This window comes from Heliangelus exortis, chromosome 10 (assembly GCF_036169615.1).
Source record: "Heliangelus exortis chromosome 10, bHelExo1.hap1, whole genome shotgun sequence".
NCBI classification, from domain to species: Eukaryota; Metazoa; Chordata; class Aves; order Apodiformes; family Trochilidae; genus Heliangelus; species Heliangelus exortis.
Window position 1 is genome coordinate 14067717 of NC_092431.1, and position 18632 is coordinate 14086348.

The window sequence follows — 18632 nt, forward strand, 5'->3', positions numbered from 1 at the left end:
GCATGGGTGCCATCAGGTCTCCCCGAGTGAGACATCATATAGACCTTTTTCCATGGAAGAGGAAGTTGTGGAATTAGAGGTCTCTTGTTTGACCTTCTCAGATCCAAACCAACTGTGAGATAGGACCAGGCTGAGCAGGGCTCAATCCTGTTGTGTCTTAAAAACCTCCAGCAGTGAAAACAGCACAACCTCTCTGGGTTTCAGTGCATCTCTGTCCTTAGGGCGTGGGGAAATTTCTCCTTATCTGCAGTCTGAACCTCTCTTGATTCAAGCCTGTTATCTCAGCTCTGACTTTTTAACAGCTCCCCTCCACTGTGGGAGTTGAAGCTGCTGTTCAGTGCCCCTGAGGCTGCCTCACTGTCTCCTCACAGGGTTGGTGATCCAGCCACCAAACATCTTGGTGGCCCTTGGCTCGTTTATCATTGTCTTCCCTATACTGAGTTGGGACCAAAACTGGATGCAGAGTTCCACATGTGATGTATTGAGTATTGTGCAGTAGGGAGTAATCACTTGTTTTCATTTACTAGTTTACCTCTTGTTGATAAAGATGTGTATTTACACCTTGATTTTTGTTATGTTGATTTACCAGCACACGTAGTGATCGATGACTTCAGCTCTGTGGGAAAAAGTGTTAGGAATGTAAAGCAAACAACTGTAGACATCTTTCTTGGATCATCTACTTTGCAGGATTACTAGCCCAGCTCAAATTATTCAGAAGTTTTTTTTCAGTAATTTTTCATGATTCAGAAGTGGTTTGCCATACAAAATATTAGTAGTTTAGAACAAACTCCTTCACAGGTGTGTGGTAGGGAATATTGACAGCAGATGAAGCAAACAAACCAAGATTAAAATTGGATTTTTTTCTTCAGTTGACAATTTCTTCCTCTGTTAGTAATTCCTTTGTAATTTCTTTGTTAAGCAATATTATGCACCTTTCTTTTCTGTCCTAGTTGGCACTGAAACCACTGAAGATGATCAATGTACAGTTATTAATGAAAAATGGTTTCAGGTTTCCCTTAGGTGTGGTGGACAGTCAGCATGACTGGCATTACAGATCTCATAACCTAAGTGTGTATTCAGACAGGAGTGAAATAGGATTGCATTTTCTGTTGACTTATGTATTGAGGCTGCTAACTTTTTTACCAGACTAAATATTTCTTTCTCTATGACTGCTGTGGACTGGCATCTGATTTCAGAGGTAATTGCTGTATCATAAGAATTAACCAAATGTTGGTTGTAACCAAATGTTAACCATTTTCATTTTCCAAAAATAGGATGAGGATGTTGATACTTGGATAAGTATGCTAAGCACAGCCAGAATTTTTGTTCCTGGCTTTTTATTTCTTTTGTCTGTCTTCACCTCTCCTTCTCTCCAGTCTTCTCCCATTGTTGTCTGTACTGTTGTTTCAGTGCAGTGTTTTTTTTTCAGAAAGTTTTTATCAGCTTTTCCCACTGAGTTTCAATGCTGGAAACTTCGTGTCTCTGGAAAAGGGTGTGTTGTATTTGATATAGCCAGAATACTCAAACAAAAGTCACTGCATATTATTGAGATCTGTCTGCTGGTTTAAAGGATGACGCATGAGCTAAAAACGTATTTTTTGCAGCCTTGCTGGTGTCAAAGCCAAGTGCGTGGGGGGGACTGGAACGTGTGTCTGGAGAGTCTAGGCCTAACCCTAGTCCTTTTTTCAAGCACTGCTGTGGAGGTGAATTCGTGCTCAGCACTCAGAGCTGATGAGAGGATGTGTTCCCTTCTGCAGACTATCAGACTGAATTCTTATTGCATTTTTTTTACCTGCTCCCCTGCAGAGGCTGCAAGTCGTGCCATAGTCCAGTTTCTGGAGGTCAATCAAAGTGAAGAAGCAAGTAGAGGTTGGATGCTGCTCACCACAATCAATTTACTAGCTTCATCAGGACAGGTTAGTCTTAAACAGCAAGATTAAAAATGAACTGCGGTATGAGAGACACAAAAGAATGTTTTTTTTCATTATTTAATTGAAATAATGAGCTGTGTGAACACACATTAAAAGACGCTGTAACTGTATTACTGTTTTCTATGCTAAGATCCTTTTTCTCTTACACTGCCACAGAACTTCTGCCTTAGCTCCTTGTGGTTTCAGTCACTACTGCTACAAAGAATAGATAGCTAATGAGGGCTTGGCAGAAGGTCTTGGATTTAGCTTGTAAGTTTCTGTTGGCAGAGACTGTCAGTTTTTGTTTCTGTCCTCTGTGGTGACTGCTTAGAAGTGTGGCTGTGAAATGCTATTGTCATGTAAATAAATTATGGACCTACTTTTAAGATTGCTTTTTAAGTAGGCATTCAGGAACTAGATGGTAGATCTGTACAGCCATGTGGACATGTCACCAAAGGTGTGTGAAGTGAAAGCCACCATTTGAGTCAACTGCTTTACAGGAGCATGATTTCCTGAATATAGTAATATCTGAAAATAGTAATATGCTTTTTTTTTAATTTCTTTTTCCCCCAGAAAACTGTGGACTGCATGACTACAATGTCAGTGCCTTCCACACTTGTTAAATGTTTATATCTGTTTTTTGACCTTCCACATGTGCCTGAGGTAGTTGGAGGAGCACAGAATGAACTACCTCTCGCAGAGCGCCGAGCGCTACTACAGAAAGTCTTTGTACAGGTAAGCAAGATAAAATAGGCAATGGAATTTGCAAGAGGGATGGAAATGTGAGAAAAGTCCAGAAACTTTTTGATTGAACCAAATTTTGCTCTTCCTTGATTCTTCACAAGATGAAGGCTCAGAGTAAGAAGGATTTTTCTGCAATCACTGTGAAGTTTCGATTTCCTCCGTGGTTTCTGTTCTTGGCAAATATTTCCTCCACAAAAATGCCCTCAACTTTTCTGTGCAGCTGCTTAAAAGGAGCAACATGTTGACTGTTACTCTGTTTTAAACTGTCCGGTCCTAGTCTTTGGTATCTTTGGCTGTTACTGCCTGTTACTGAAACAGACATGGTAAAAACCGTTAGTATTGATAATAACCTAGGCTGTTTTCCCTTTAATTATGGAAATAAACCATGAATTGGAAACGAATATGGGGATGAACTATCTGAACTATTGCACTTGTCCCTCAGATTTCACAGGAAGGCCAGGAGCTCCATCTGACCTGCCCCTGCTTTCTGAAGTTGAAGATCTTGTTAAGAAATTTCTGTATGTGTGCCTGACAAAACTTTTAGAAAGAGATGACAGTTCCTGTTAAAAACCGATTGATAGCCAAACTACCAGTTTCCATGTGGATACCTATCAGGAATCACATCCTTCAGGGATTTGAAGGCACTGTTAAGACTTCTAAGTAGAATGTTTTGGAGGCATTTTGGTACCTGCACTACAAAAATGAAGATGATAGCCATGTTCCCACAATAACTGGCCACAGTGTCTGCCTACTTACAGTCATTGTATGAGAACATAACCATTTGTCTCTCTCTTCTTTGTACTACAGATTGTCTTCCAGAGTAGAAACCACAGCGTGCAGTGAGCTGTCTTTCAGAAAATGCTTTGCTGTGTTTCAAGCAGCAAAGTTAATAAATGGTGAATGTTACCATATAGAGTCCCTCCCAACAAACAGTTCCCCACAATAAAGCGGGGGGAACTCACTCTCAGTGAGCTGGCTGGAATGGGTGAGGTTTCAGAATGCTTCCAAGTCTCTGGATGCAGGCAGCCTTGCAAAAGGCTTCCAGCAGTTTTCTGAGAGGCAGCTTCAGCTTTTCCTGCACAAGACACAAAATGGACATCAGATGTCCTCAAAACATGCAGATAAGGGTGTGCAATAGAGTACCTTTAGTCTGGTGGCAGCATTTTGTCTTGTTTAAGGTACCCTGGAAATTTAGATCCAGGGGTCAGTTATCCAGGTGGTCTCCAGTGTTGCTGTTTCCTTGCCTGCCATACTACTTCAGCTGTTTTCATTTGGCCAAGAGAACAACAACATGCAAACAGAAAACAGCAAATAGGTTGTGTTTTTTAATGTGCTTGCTAAATGGAAGAATGTGTTGCATTTATTGTCTAGACAAAAATAGCAGTGATCAGGGTCATTCATGCTAGATGTGTAATGACTGTTTCAGATCCTAGTGAAATTGTGCAGTTTTGTGTCCCCGGCGGAAGAACTGGCTCAGAAGGATGATCTCCAGCTTCTATTTAGTGCAATAACCTCATGGTGCCCTCCCTATAATCTGCCTTGGAGGAAGAGTGCAGGAGAAGTACTAATGACCATATCACGTCATGGCCTTAGTGTCAATGTAGTGAAATACATTCATGGTATGTGTCTTTATTCATTATTATTTACTGATTTTTTAAATTTTCTGTTCTTCTTTGATAGTTTTCTTAGTTAGGAAATATTCATGAAAATAATAGATCAAGGAAAGTTTACAGGCTCTTGATTTTGGGGGGGGGGGGGGGGAGAGGGGATATGTAGACATTTACATACAGGCAAAGTTTCAGAGCACTTGTGTAGTGAGAGAGAGGTTTGAAGCTGAGTCTGCCTCACTCATATTTCATGTTAATGTTGGAAGAGAGTTTTCTTTCATGCTTTGTCAGAGTTTATGCCAACCAAGAGGAGAGGCTCTCAGGAACTTCAGTATCTGCCTGTATTGAAAAGCAGTCCCTGGAAAGATGCAGAGATTGGTCACTTCTGCTGCAAGCATTAGTTCTTAATAGGAATTAGTCCTTTTCTCTCCTGTGTTGGAGTTAGCAGCAGCAGCTCCTTGCAGAGGCAGAATGGAAGATAACACTGTCCTGTGCACAGCTTCTTGGGAACCACACTAGCTGGCAATAAGTGTGGAGACATCTGAGGGAGCAGCAGGATGAGGAACCAGCTCCATGTGTTCTGCTGACACAGTTTGAGCTATTAGAAGCCCACATAGTAAATCCTGGTGAATTCTGTAAACCAAGGAAAGCTAATTCGGGTATGGTGGGAGAAAGTTTTTTCACCTAGACATCTTGCTTATGCAGGAAGAGCCTGGGTCAGACTGTTACAACCACCACTGACTGCAGTGTACTTTCCATTATCCTGTGCATGGGGCCTGGCAGAACCTGGGCTAATCCAGCACTAGGAAATCCTTAGAGAGCAGAGCAGATGGACACAGAAACACTTGAGTATGAACCTCCAAGTGCTTATAAATGGCACCTTGGAACAGCCAGCTGGCTTCCTTTGTGGTCCAGTCCAAGTTTCCTGAGGGGTTCCCAGCCCAAGGATATTGTCCCTAGGCAAAGGAAGCTCTCCTTCCCTTGGCTGAGACCCAAGCCTCTGCCCAAAGGAAGTGATCTCTCAGTACTGGTGCTCCCAGGAAGCTTACATGTAGCCTGTCTTAAAACCTGGGGTCCCAACCTGTGGATCTTTTGGGAAACATCTGAAAAGAGCCTTCTGCTGGATGGCTTTGTAGCACCTGACTAGATGGTTCAGCCAGCCTGCATTTCTTATGCTGATCCCTTCTCTTCCTCATCTTGCCATACAGCTTACGGATGGCAGATTTTGTGCATCCTGAAGGCCCAAATAAAATCATCTCTTGGGCTTAATCCAGCCTGCAAGCCAACAAATAACTGAAGCAGACTGATAAATTCTATTTCTATCTCCTGTTCTTTTTTGAGACAAATAGCATTCTGGCTGTTTTAAACATGGAAACAGCACACAAGGGTTTTCTGTAGCTGGTTACAGAGTTTGGTAGCTAAGATAAGAAGTCTTATTTTCCATGTATCCTTACAAGGGACTGGTCCCAGCCTGCTTGGCAAGGGCAGCTGCCAAACTGGTTCATGACAAAGAGTTTGTGAGAGCAAAGCAAGATGAAAATTGGTGTTGGAGAGTGTATTAGCTGCCTTGGAGCAGCTCTGCAAATGAAATACTTGTGTTGCATTAATTTAAAAGTGCATAGGTATTTAGGTACATAGAGCTTGGGGTAGGAAATTTGGTAGAATGCTTCTAATGCTATATTTATGGCTTTTAGACTATAGGACTACTCAGAAGTATTTCTTTTTTTTATATTGAAAAGACCAGTGAGTGAACTAACATCCTTATACATTTTAGTAATATACACCTACTAGAGAAGAGAAACCCATAGTTTCCTCACACAAGCAACTAGTTACAGGGCTCCACAAAACCATTTTGACAGTTTATGAAATATGTCACCCTGCTCCTACATACTTCACAGAAAATTTCAGTCTGTGTTTTTTCTTGTGCTAGCAGCATGTTTCCCAATCCAATCAGAAATGTGTGTGCAGTGTATCACTTGGAAGCACAGAGTAGTCATCAGATAAGTATTTTGAGATAAGACTTCAAAGATGATAGGTATTTTGTGTAGGTCTGTAATAGCCTTTTGGTGGGTTTTTGGTGAGTGTAGGAAGGTGGTTGTGTATATGTGAAAATGCTATGAAGTACAAGGAAAATAACCCAGGTTTGGCTGTGTTATTTGGCATATTGCAATTACTGCCATTATTGCTTCTGTATTGGCTTGATCTATGGAGGAGTGAGGCTGGCAGATAAAAATGAACCTGACTTAATGAACCTGTCAAGAGGCTCATCTCACAGGGAAAAGCTTAAAACGTTTTATCATATACAAAGGAGCATCCTTTCACTATCTTGTGCTTTGATTTGATCTCTGCACAATTTTGTTAACTACCTAGCTACCTAGAAAGGTTTGCATTTGTCTCTTGCATGCTGCAAAAGCAGATAATTGAAGGGAGCATCTTTAAAACAGGATTACAACCTAATAACTATACATTTGGGAAAGCTTTTTGCAACTGACCAATGAACTGAAGGAGTGTGTGTTATGCAGCATGAGACAAGCTGTCCCTCTTTGATCAAGATTTATTGAGCAAGCAAATATGCCAGCCAAAGACATGCTAACCAGAGTAACAGTAGAAAGACATGGTGTAGGGTTTTACCTAACATCAGTAACAGTTTGTCAGTGCTTGGAATAACTTTGTGTTTTAAAAGAAAGAAATAAAAGATGTTTTAGAATTATTTATAGTTTCCATATTTGTCTTTTTATTCTGCTGAGTTTATACAGCAGATACCTATACTTTTTAGGCAAAAAAAATTTCTGTCTATACAGTCTCCTTAAAAGAGTAAAGATTATAAAAGGGAGGAAGGGACTGGTGAAAAATTTTTGGGTTCAGATCCAAAGCCACTTGAGAATCCTACTCATCTTCAAATGCTCTGTGATATTAAATGATTGGATTAAGTAACATAAATGATGAATGGAAGCAGGTACCTTAATGCCATGATTCTTGTACTAGTTGTGCTTCTTACTGTGATCTTTACTAAGCTTCTTTACTAATAAATTTTTTTAATTGTGGTTCTTTTCAGAAAAAGAATGTTTGTCCACATGTGTTCAGAACATGCAACAGTCTGATGACCTTTCTCCCCTAGAAATAGTTGAGATGTTTGCTGGACTTTCTTGTTTTCTCAAAGACTCCAGTGATGTATCCCAAACACTGTTGGATGATTTTAGGATATGGCAAGGTTACAACTTCCTCTGTGACCTCCTCCTCAGGTATGTAAAAGTGCTTGAAGGAATGTAGACAGCTCACTGTGAGCTTTTTCGGAAAAAAAATCTTAATAAAGAATGGTTGAATAAGTGTGAACAAGTAAGTGATTATAGGTGTCCTGGTTTGGGCCAGGACAAAGGTGATTTTCTGTCTTGTACTTTTGCTTTCAGCTCAGTCTCTTGTAAGTAGCTGCACTTGCTGAAATTAACAGCAAGTTTCTCAGTCAGTGTGTGCTTCTGGGACTGATAACACTCAATGTTTATAGTTACAGCCAGAGACTGGTAACAACAGTAATAACCTAACAACAGGTTATTATGAAATTAAGATATTAGGGTTAAAACATGAAGTTACACGCTTCTCTCTATTTATTTATTTATTTATACATTGTTTAACTTTGTGTTTATTAGTACTGGTTTATTATTAAACATTTCTGTATGTTCTGTGTGAGAAAGAAGATGCTTATAAACAACTCGTACTAAAAATCTAGAAGGAAATCAGAAAACAAAATTTTGACTGCAGCCAGTGTTTTTGGGTTTTGTTTTAACATACTGTGAATGAGAAATCACTTGAATGTCATTCATGCTGCTTAATATTGATGACATGATACTTAATACTAAGAAGACATCTTTGTATGTAAGGTCCAATACTAGAGTGCTGGAGGGATCTCTCATGTTACTAGAGAATCAGTGTATGTATGTGTTTTTTTTAAATTTGTATTTTGTTATTAAAGGTCTTGCTGACCTCCTAATGTATCACAAAATAGGGTAATGAAAATATCTGCCCAAACAACATTTCGATATATGATTCACCCATGGTTTCTCCCTCCCTCCCTCCCTCCCTCCCTCCCTCCCTCCCTCCCTCCCTCCCTCCCTCCCTCCCTCCCTCCCTCCCTCCCTCCCTCCCTCCCTCCCTCCCTCCCTCCCTCCCTCCCTCCCTCCCTCCCTCCCTCCCTCCCTCCCTCCCTCCCTCCCTCCCTCCCTCCCTCCCTCCCTCCCTTTTGCTTTCTTGGTTTCTTGCTTTTCTCAAGCAGCAAATCAGTGGTGCTGCACCAGTTGTGTAAAATCTATGGTTAGTCTATGTTGCTTTATTTGGATATGAAGTTCTGAAGAGGCATGCTTGGCTGTTGGAATATTTGTGTTTTACAAATCCAAGACAGAAACTGGGAAATGGTGTCTATGAGCATATACCTTACAACCTATATTTGGATCAAAGATGCTTAGAAACAGTGCTGTCACAGCCATTCATTAGAAGTTTTGATGCTGTCATCTCCCTCTTTCAAGCCATTCATTTTTCAGGCTGCTAAGTTCTGCCACCTTGACCTATTTTTTCTACTGCATAGGGCTTTGTGGAGTTTGTTTCTTTGTTTGAAATGGATGCCAGGCATAGACGTGGTATTTCTTACTCATTCTTAATCATGGTTAAAATTATTCCTAAATTGTCTTCAGTGCCGTAAAAGCTCAAACACCTGTTAAGGAATTGTTACTGTTCTTGTGGTATAGAAGGTGTTCATGTTATATTTACTAATGCATTTGTTCAGAGTAGTGTAATTCAAAGTCAGCTGCTTCCCAGAAACTGTCAGCTAGGAATTAAATGGAATTTGAGAGGATCACACTGTCATCAGCAATTTCATTTTCAGGTAGGAAAGTGATGCTGTGTATATCAAGTATTGTAAGCATACTCCTGAGCTTGCTCATCCTTTAAATCAAGGAAAATGTGGGATCTCTGACTGAGGTAGAGGAGTACTAGAGGGTGTGTGATTGAAGGAGGGAGAACCTGAGTTCTTCAGTGGACATCAGTGAAGCTTAGAAGTGTAGAAATGCATTATCCTCATTTCTTCCTGGGGTGTGTCTGGACCAGTTGCTAAGACTGTTGCAAAAAAAACTTGTGTTAAGGTGAACAGTACACACAAACATATGGTGTATTTGCTGGCTATTTGTGTGTTGTAGAGGTGATGGAAGATGGGTCAGAACATGACTTGTGTTTGTTATAAGATGGAGGTTTTTTCATCTTCACATCAAAATAGGTTTTGTTTCAAAAAATCACCATCTTGGACAAGCCTCTGTATTAGTGTATAGAGTGATGAAAAACAGTAATATCTTTTCCCTGGACATGATTTGGCTCAGACCTGCTGACAGAGACTCCTTCAGCTCAGTGGCACTATGGTGAAGATGACTCTCATGTGAGGCTATGAAGTCTGGACACTGGGCATCAAGCTGCAAAGAAAAATGGCTTTGGAGCTGGTAATGCAGAGGGATATGTGAAGAAGGTGACTTTGTAAGAAATTGCAGGAGGTCTGTGAGAGCCAAAGGAGTGAATATGTGATTTTGCCTCAGTGCTGTGAAAGGGCTGGGCATGTGGAGAATGGTAATTGGTGATTTAAGTGCTTCTGTCACAGCTGTTTGAAGGAGCTTTAGTGACATGTCTGACTGAGAAGAAGGTAGAGGATGCAGAATTAGTTGCTTTTAAGGGCAACTTGTCACTTGTTAGCAAGAAGAAAAGTAGATCTTGAATTGCATGAATAAATAGGAGAAGATGGTCCCCAGCTTTCTCCTGAGATCTACAGAGACTATAGAGTTAGTAATTAAACACGGTTTAAGTTTGGGTGAAGCTGAAAGAGAAGCAGTGTTGCTCTTGGTGTTGGAGTTAGTTTTTAGGGTTTAGTCTGCTGGCCTGTTGCTGGTGGGAAAGAATGGTTGGAATGGGATGTTAGAATTTCCATCCTCTTGGGTTCAAAGGTAAGGGTCTGTAGTTCTCATGAAGATTCTTCATTGTGTGCTTCTGAGTGTTAGGCTTCTATGAAGATACCATTTCATGATGACAAAATACTAACTCTCAAAGTGGCAGGTGTCATCTAGCAAGTTAATTAGAGATTTCTTTAATGATAGACTGTCTAGGTGTGAATTCATGGGGTGAATTTCCATGGCAAATGAATGTATGCTCTCGTAAGTCCAATAATGTTAACTCATTTAATGGTATGAAATATGAGCAGAGAACATATAAAATACTGCAGGAGTGGGGCAATAGAAGTGTTTTCTCTAAATCAGTAAAATGGAAGAGATATTGAAGTGATTTGAGTGCTGCTAACTTGATTTATTCTGTTTTCTTTAGATTAGAACAGGCAAAAGAGGCAGAATCTAAGGATGCATTGAAGGACTTGGTTAATTTGATAACTTCCTTAACAACATACGGTGTCAATGAATTAAAGCCAGCTGGAGTTACCACTGGAGTCCCTTTCCTACTGCCAGGATTTGCAGTCCCCCAGCCTGCAGGCAAAGGTGAGTCTGCTTTCTTTATCTTTTGGTTTTGTTTGTTTGTTTTGAAATATAAACAACTGAGTGTAGGTTCTTTTACCAAGACTTCATAGCGAACACTTAGTTCTCTTGGTCTCAAAGGTTCTATTTTGAGGTTGTGACTTGAAGAAAAAAGTGTAGGGCATTTATTTTTGAGAACTAAAATCTAACATCTCTCACTGTAAAGCAGAGACTTTCTGTGTGGACGTTTTAAGAGATTATCATAAATGGAAAAATTTAGTGATTTGATTTATGATGCTTTAGACTAACTGATGGGAGAAGCTGATATGCTGGTTGGTTTGTTGATTGTTGATTGTTTTGGGTTTGTGGTTTTGTTTTTTTTTTTTGTGGAGGAGGCTTGTTTTTGACCTTTTAGTTAGCTTTTGTCAGCTTGGGCAAGAGTAACTTGTGAGCTGAAATCTGGTGTTTCATCACCAAGTACTCAAAGAGTGGTGAAATGTGTCATATGCTTGCAGCCACTATGAATTATGGTATGGAGATAAGGTTGAGGAAGTCTAAGAGGGGAAAGGCTTTTATAAAACTGAACTTATTTTTCACAACTTAAAATTCAATGAAGTCTTGTTACTAAGGAGTTTGGAATTTAATAGTGACTGGAGCTAGTTTGTTACTTGGACTTTTTTTTTATTTATTTACTAATACCAGGAATACAAGAAAAAAAATTGTGATAGAGTTGATTTCATAGATTATAGGCAAATGGATTTACTTTCACTGTTTCTCTTGTGAATTTAGGTTTTGTGGACAATTATTTCCTTTCTCTGGTATTGGGAGAGTTCATTGCTCATGGGAATTGTTTCCCCTTTGCACTAAGTAGAGAAGGAAGGTGATGGTCACATTCAGAGCTTGATTTCTACTTGTTTTATAAAAACATACTAATCATGACCTATTGCAATCTCCTAAGGAATTGTTTTATTTAATTTTCTGATATTTATCATGACATCTCTCAGATCCTCAGATCCTGCTTTTCATTATGTTGGCAAGTTGTCTTTTTATAAAGACCAAATTAGCTCATTTTTATAATTGCTTTTGTTTAAGTCCTTTTAATTCTTGAATTCCAAAAAGCTCATTAAGATTTGCTTTCTTCAGGGTCCTAAAGAATAAGCAAATAATTAAAGATAATTTAATAATCTGCTTGACTGCCTGGAACAACTGTTGATACTCAGTCAGAGTGTAAATAGTTGTATCTGTCTCAGCTTGTGTTCCTGTCACATATAGTAAGATCTGAATCCCCTTTTCAACATATTTCATTATAAAGAAAGCATGTAAAAAAATACCCTTTTAGAAAAAATGAGTGGGACTTAAAATGTAAAATTAATATTCTCCCAGTATGTGAAATAGTTCCATTTAGTTTCCAAGGAATTTTCATGTTGCCTTCTGGAGAAATACTGGCAGCAAGCGTGGTGAGGCCAGACATGAAGATAACTGAATTTACTTTTAAGATGGACAACTTAGTTTATAAACAGCAAAGAGAGAAACATTCCACAAAGCATATGTAGGACATTTGGTTTATTTATGAAAGGGATTTAGAATCAGGTTAATGGGTTGCTTATAGTTTGTTTGATAATAAAATTTGTTAGAGCATCCTAAATGCTTTGGTTAGAATGTGTTTTGAGTTGTCACTCTGGATTGGTTTTTGGGTTTTGTAATAACTTTTACCATTGGTTTTCTGTATCTTGGGATTTGTCCACCCTGCGTTGTACTGTTCCTAAAGATGTTCCAGAAGTTGGCTTTGAGGCATCTTTTTAGTAGAGTAACATGTGCCCATAGAAAATTCTGGGGGCTACAGAGAACACTCATAAATGATACATTCTTGAGCTAAATGGGTGAGATTTTATTCAACTTGAAAGTACTTATAAGAAGAAATTTGACTGAGCTTTTAAAGATGGGAAGTCTTTATGTGCTAATGTTATGGCTACATTAAGCTTAAAATCTCTTTGTTTTAATTCCCCAGTCATGAACAGTACTTGACCCTGACAAAGTTCTTTTATAACCAGGCCTAATTCTCAAAGGCAGTCCTGTGCCACCTTCTGATAATGGTATGATCCTTCATACCACTTAGTCATAGAATCACAGAATTTTCAGGGTTGGAAGGGACCATCAGTTCCAACTCCTCTGCCGTGTTTGGGGACACCTCCCATCAGATCAGGTTGCTCAGAGCCCTGTCCAGCCTGGCCTTAAAAACTTCCAGGGACGGGGCTTCCACCACCTCAGAACTTCTTCTTAACATCAAATCTAAATCTCCCCTCTAGTTTGAATCCATTCCCCCGTGTCCTATCACTCCCTGACACCCTAAAAAAGTCTCTCAGCAGCTTTCTTGTAGGCCCCTTCAGATACTGGAAGGCCCCAATAAGGTCTCCTTGGAGCCTTCTGCTCTCCAGGCTGAATAACCCCAACTCCCTCAGTCTGTCTTCACAGGAGAGGTGCTGCAGCCCTGATCATCCTCGTGGTCCTTCTCTGGACACACTGCAGCACATCTGTGTCCCTTCTGTAAAAGGGCTCCAGAACTGGACACAAGACCTGAGCAAGAGCATCCTCTCTGTGGAAGGCAGAGGAGTTGTGTTCTGGATTAGGGAATATAGAACATGTTCCTGTTTCTTTAACAAGTTTTCTTGTGGCCTGGGTAGATGACAGGGAAGCTTAGTTTTGTCTCCAGCACTGTCTCTCATTGCACATTTTAACAATAGGTCAGTTTACTTATCTGTTTCAAAGAAAAGATCTTTTGTTGAGCTGCTTATGTAAGCACCTTCAAAGATGAAGATGCCATCTTAAAGAGCATTAGATTGTAGGATTTGCAGTGTAAGGGATCATGCAGAGAGTTTTGATGAGTCAGTTTTAATAACATGAATGTAACATATAATATTTAAGTTCTATTCACACTTATTAAAATGCGTGTATTGTTATTAAGAAGTGTACATGATGATTGTTAATGATGATTAAAAACTTTCTCTTTCCTTTTTCCTCCCATCCCACTTTCTGTTCTGATTTAGGTCACAGTGTGAGGAATATTCAAGCGTTTTCAGTCCTCCAGAATGCATTTTTGAGAGCCAAAACCAGCTATCTAGCACAAATCATCCTTGATGCAATCATGAGCATTTATATGGCAGACAATGCCAACTACTTCATCTTGGAATCGCAGCACACGTTGTCTCAGTTTGCAGAGAAAATTCCTAAACTTCCAGAAGTGCAGACCAAATACTTTGAGATGCTGGAATTTGTCGTCTTCAGCTTGAATTACATACCCTGTAAAGAACTGATCAGTGTGAGCATCCTTTTAAAATCCAGCACTTCTTTTCAGTGTAGCATCGTTGCCATGAAGACACTGCTGAAGTTCACCCGGCATGACTACATCTTTAAGGATGTCTTCAGGGAAGTGGGACTTCTGGAGGTGATGGTCAGTCTTCTTCATAAGTATGCAGCCCTTCTGAAAGATCCCACTCAGGCACTAAATGATCAAGGTAGTGTGCACTCTTCCATTTTACTAATCCCTGTCTTTTTTTGGTTGGAAATGTCTCGTTTTGGCTGAAACTTAAGAGGAGGAATGAAAAAGTCTGAACTCCTGTCTCAAAGGCTGAATTCTTACTGGAGGCAGCTGTGCAGTCTTAAAGGCTCATTGGAATTATTTCTCTCTTAACATCCTACCCGAAGCTCAAGGCAAGCTTCAATGAAAGATGCTGTGTGAATGTGAGAAAGGAGGAGTTCATGTTTTCTTTTTAAATCTTTTTTTTCTTTTTTCTATCTATTGGTTTAATAAGTGCTACTTAGCACAACAACAAGTGAAGGAGCAATACGTGGTATCTGTAGACTCCCTCACAAAAGATACTTGGGCATTTAGTTGGGTTTAGCCTTACCTTTGAAGAATACTATGATATCATATTTGAAAAATACTATTAAAAATACTGAGTTCTTAATGGTAGTATGTATTCAAGTTTACAGTCCATTTTTATGAGTTGGGGGTCTATGTTTTTCCAAGAGTATTTAAAATACAACCAAAAATTAGTTATCTCCAGAACTGAACATCTCAGAAACAGCATTGCAAAGCTGCTTAGCTTGCAAAGCATGTGCTGCCATTCTTTATTCCAGCTGCAGTCGAGTTAGTGTGCAGCAGTGACACACAATTTTTAGTCAGAATTATTGGGCGTTTAACCTGGATTTATTATCTGGAGCTTCATTAGTGAGTGGTAGCAGTTTAGACTTAGAAAGCTTTGTTGCCAGCAACTCCATTGAAAAAGAAGTCAGTTCTCATCTTGTTGTTAAGTAATTGTACCAAGCTGTCATCTTATTAGGGTGTTCCCTGGGTGCACATGGCCTCATGGGGTGGCTTTCTTCTTTATAGAGTCACTTTAAAAAAAAAAAAAAGTAATTTTCTGGAATGTTACTCTGTGTTTAAGATGTCTTTTACAGTGTTGGTTTGTCTGCTTCACCTGTTGAATCATTAGCACATTGCTGTAGTTATGTGAATATACTTTTGTGCTTTTCAGTGGAATTTCTCTTTTCAAGTGATAGTTGATACTGGATACTAAATAAGAAGAGATCCTATTAGTCTTCAACTGTGGGATGGTTGGGGATATGAAACTACACATACAGCTGCTATGTCAGCTAATGAGCTCTCCTCAAGCTTCTGTTGAAATTCTTGTTTTTATAGATTAACTTTTCAGACGATTCAGGAATGCAGATTTCCCAGGAATGTACATGTAGACTAAAGTTAGTTTAGTTTGGAAAATGGTTAGGCTGTGTGTTCTCTGGGGAAGCAAAGAAAATGAAAATGTTGGTGGAAAGTAGCAAGAAGCATTCTAAGAAAAGAGTGACTTTTTCTATGACCTTGGCTTCTGACATTATTTTTAGGGGATGCAAGAAACAGTTTATTTGAGGACCAAAAGCAGCTGGCTTTATTGGTTATGGAGACCTTGACAGTACTACTACAAGGATCAAACACAAATGCAGGTAAGTAGAGAGACCACTGACAAAACATTTATAAAAAGGTAATTCAGAAAATCATGCCTGCAAGCCAAAGTAGTCTTGATTTCCTCTCTTCAGGCAAGTAAACAAGCATACTGAAATATACTTTTTCTCTTGCCAAGTTTTTCCAGAAGAGAGAACATGAAATGTTAACTAGAGTGCGTAAAATAAAGGAGTACAAGATATAATTTTTTTTTTTTTTAATCTTGAGGGTTTTTTGCCATTGCTTACCTGGAGGCAACCACCACTACCCATCACTATGCAATAATTTGTAGTAGGGCTTGTAACATGAATTGTATTTTGGAAAAATTAAGGATATAGTTAGACATGTAGTTTGTTGACAGTATTGTATCTACTTAAATGTAATTTAAAATGCTTGCATTTTCAGTGAAATGTGGCTTTTAATTTTTGAAGGCATAATCCCAGTTGGTATGGAAACGAGGCTCTGTTACGGGCATCATTTTCTCAATCAAGCAGCCCTGTATTATGCTTCATTAGCCATGACTTGAGAAACCAGAAGTTTCTAGCCTTGAAGGCCATGAAACATCCTTATTTCAGAAGTTTGTTATTTGGTGTTTTTTATCCTTCTTCTCAATTCCCACTGGTGTGTTCTTTCTCACTTCTGATCTAGGAGACAATATAATCTGTGACATATGCTTAAAAATGAAATCTTGCAAATTGTCTAGCTTGGTTGAAACCTCACTGTTTACATCATTAGCCCAGGAGCTGATGTTTAAAATTTGTAGCTTTCTTTTTCTCCTGCTTTTGCCTGGGCAAACTTTTAAAACTAAATTCAGGCCCCGAGCTGGAGTAACTTCCAGTGTTGCCTGTATCATTTCATTACTACACTTGTTTTCAAGTTCTATTGCATTTCAGCTTGTAGTTTCAAACTAATTTTAAAGATTGTCTTTGAGTTCCTCCTGCTGAGCATTTACAGTATTTGCCAGCTCAGCTTTGCCTCTGTACTTAGTAAATGAGTTCTTTATTCCATCAGTGATGGCATTATTCATAGCACTGGAGATAAACCCCAGTGGCATGTCCTTGGTGAAAACAGAAAGGCATTTCAGCAAAGCAGAGTTTACTCCAAGCTGATGTTTGAGTTAGTTATTCATTCAGGCATCATGATCATGATCATGTTTAGACCATTTGGTCAGGTTGGTTATGAGAAAGCTGTGGCTGACACTGCAAGAAGCTTTAGTGAAGCTAAAATGTCTCCTTTTCCTCTTTCCTTTTGTCCACCAATCTACCTTTCTAGTCATTGGAAAGGAAAAAAACATGATCTTTGATTTACTGGGTGAATCTCTTTAATGATAAACCAAGAACCAAGTGAATTAGGCTGAAATAAAGAGGTTTTAGAAATTAGTATAGATTACAGATTAATTGCATGTACATGGTAATTTAAACTGCTTTTTGAGTTTCTGCCATAAGGAATATTTTCTCTTTTGATTCAGAACTGCAGCATTGATCCATTACCTACTCTCTTTTTATCTTCAGTAAATAACATAGGGCAGAACTCTAGGTGATCACTCTGTACTAAGCACACATTATATATGCCATAAATATATATATTGGTTTGGTTTTTATGATGTTTTCAGAATCACGTGTCATTTACTTGTCAGTTAATATTGCACATGCTTTCATCTGAAGTGTTCAGGAAGCTTCAGAACCATTTTTTGACTTAAGCTTTATCTCTGCAAAGAGAGGTCTTGCCACAAGAATCTTACAAATCTGATGGATAGGTGGAATCACTTCTCAACCAGTGCACCTAGTTTGTTTCTCTTGTGCAGAAGCAATCTATTCATATTTTTGGAAATCAACTAAGTGTGATATAAACACCGCCCTTAACCAAAACAGCATGTAGTCTACACTAAAGATGGGGGGGTTGCTATATGTTTTTCTTTGTTCCTGTGACTCTTCAAACTCTAGCATGGAAAGAACACCTACTGCTGGAGTAACAGAATTGTCATGGAAATTCTTAGAACTGTCCTGCATCCTTATACTTAAAAATGAACCTTACATGTAGTAAAACATGCTGTCAGAAGAGCAGTGTCCAAGTTCCTTTTTTGGTTTGTGGTAGGAGAGGAAAAATAGTAGTAAGTTACTAAACATGCATTGGGCTAAAACCTTGCCATTCATAAAAATGAAAATAAACACCTTTCAAGTTTTGTTGTTGTCCTTATTTGTTTCTGATTGTGTTTTTCATACTCCTCGTGTTTGTCCCCACCTTCTCCCTTTCTGAGTAGGTATTTTCAGGGAGTTTGGTGGTGCGAGGTGCGTGCACAACATAGTGAAGTATCCGCAGTGCCGGCAGCATGCCCTGATGATCATCCAGCAGCTGGTGCTGTCCCCTAGTGGAGAAGATGATATGGGCACTTTGTTGGGACTGATGCACTCGGCTCCCCCTACAGAACTGCAGCTGAAAACGGACATCTTAAGGGTAAATGAAGTCTTGCTCCTAAGCCTCTTTATTAAAACAAAACAAAACAGAACCCAAAACACTGAGAAGGGGACTGGATTGGGCTGGACAGATGCTGCTGAATGTACATTATCTCTGGAGTTGAGATGTGTGCATTTGGTGCATGGGTTTTATTTTATTCCATCTGTCCATGGCAGGTTTCAGAATCAGAGATGAAGGCTCCAGTGAGTATGTGTTTTTGGCATCATCACTTGTAATTGGCCTCAGTGGATAGGAACTGAGGTCCTACAGTTATGATAATACTTCCATGCAGGATTGTTCAGCTAAAAACAAGGAGAATACATGGGGGAGGGAAGCAAGAATGTATTTATTTTCAGAGCTGGCTTGTGTTTTTTTGTGGCAGACCTAATTTAGTTTACCAGTTTGTTAGTTATAAATGCTGAATCAGTTAATA

At 39.2% G+C, this 18632-nt stretch overlaps 1 protein-coding gene across 7 annotated transcripts in view; it reads left to right on the forward strand.

The window, feature by feature from the left end:
* WDFY3 (WD repeat and FYVE domain containing 3) overlaps positions 1–18632 on the forward strand; it is a 160785-nt gene that overhangs the window by 60071 nt on the left and 82082 nt on the right. For all 7 annotated transcript variants that reach the window (XM_071753664.1, XM_071753665.1, XM_071753660.1 and 4 more), the window contains 8 exons: positions 1807–1916; positions 2484–2645; positions 4081–4273; positions 7317–7503; positions 10607–10773; positions 13794–14261; positions 15649–15747; positions 18006–18199. In XM_071753664.1, the coding sequence (XP_071609765.1) occupies positions 1807–1916; positions 2484–2645; positions 4081–4273; positions 7317–7503; positions 10607–10773; positions 13794–14261; positions 15649–15747; positions 18006–18199 (1580 nt within the window). The remainder of the gene's footprint in view (positions 1–1806; positions 1917–2483; positions 2646–4080; positions 4274–7316; positions 7504–10606; positions 10774–13793; positions 14262–15648; positions 15748–18005; positions 18200–18632) is intronic.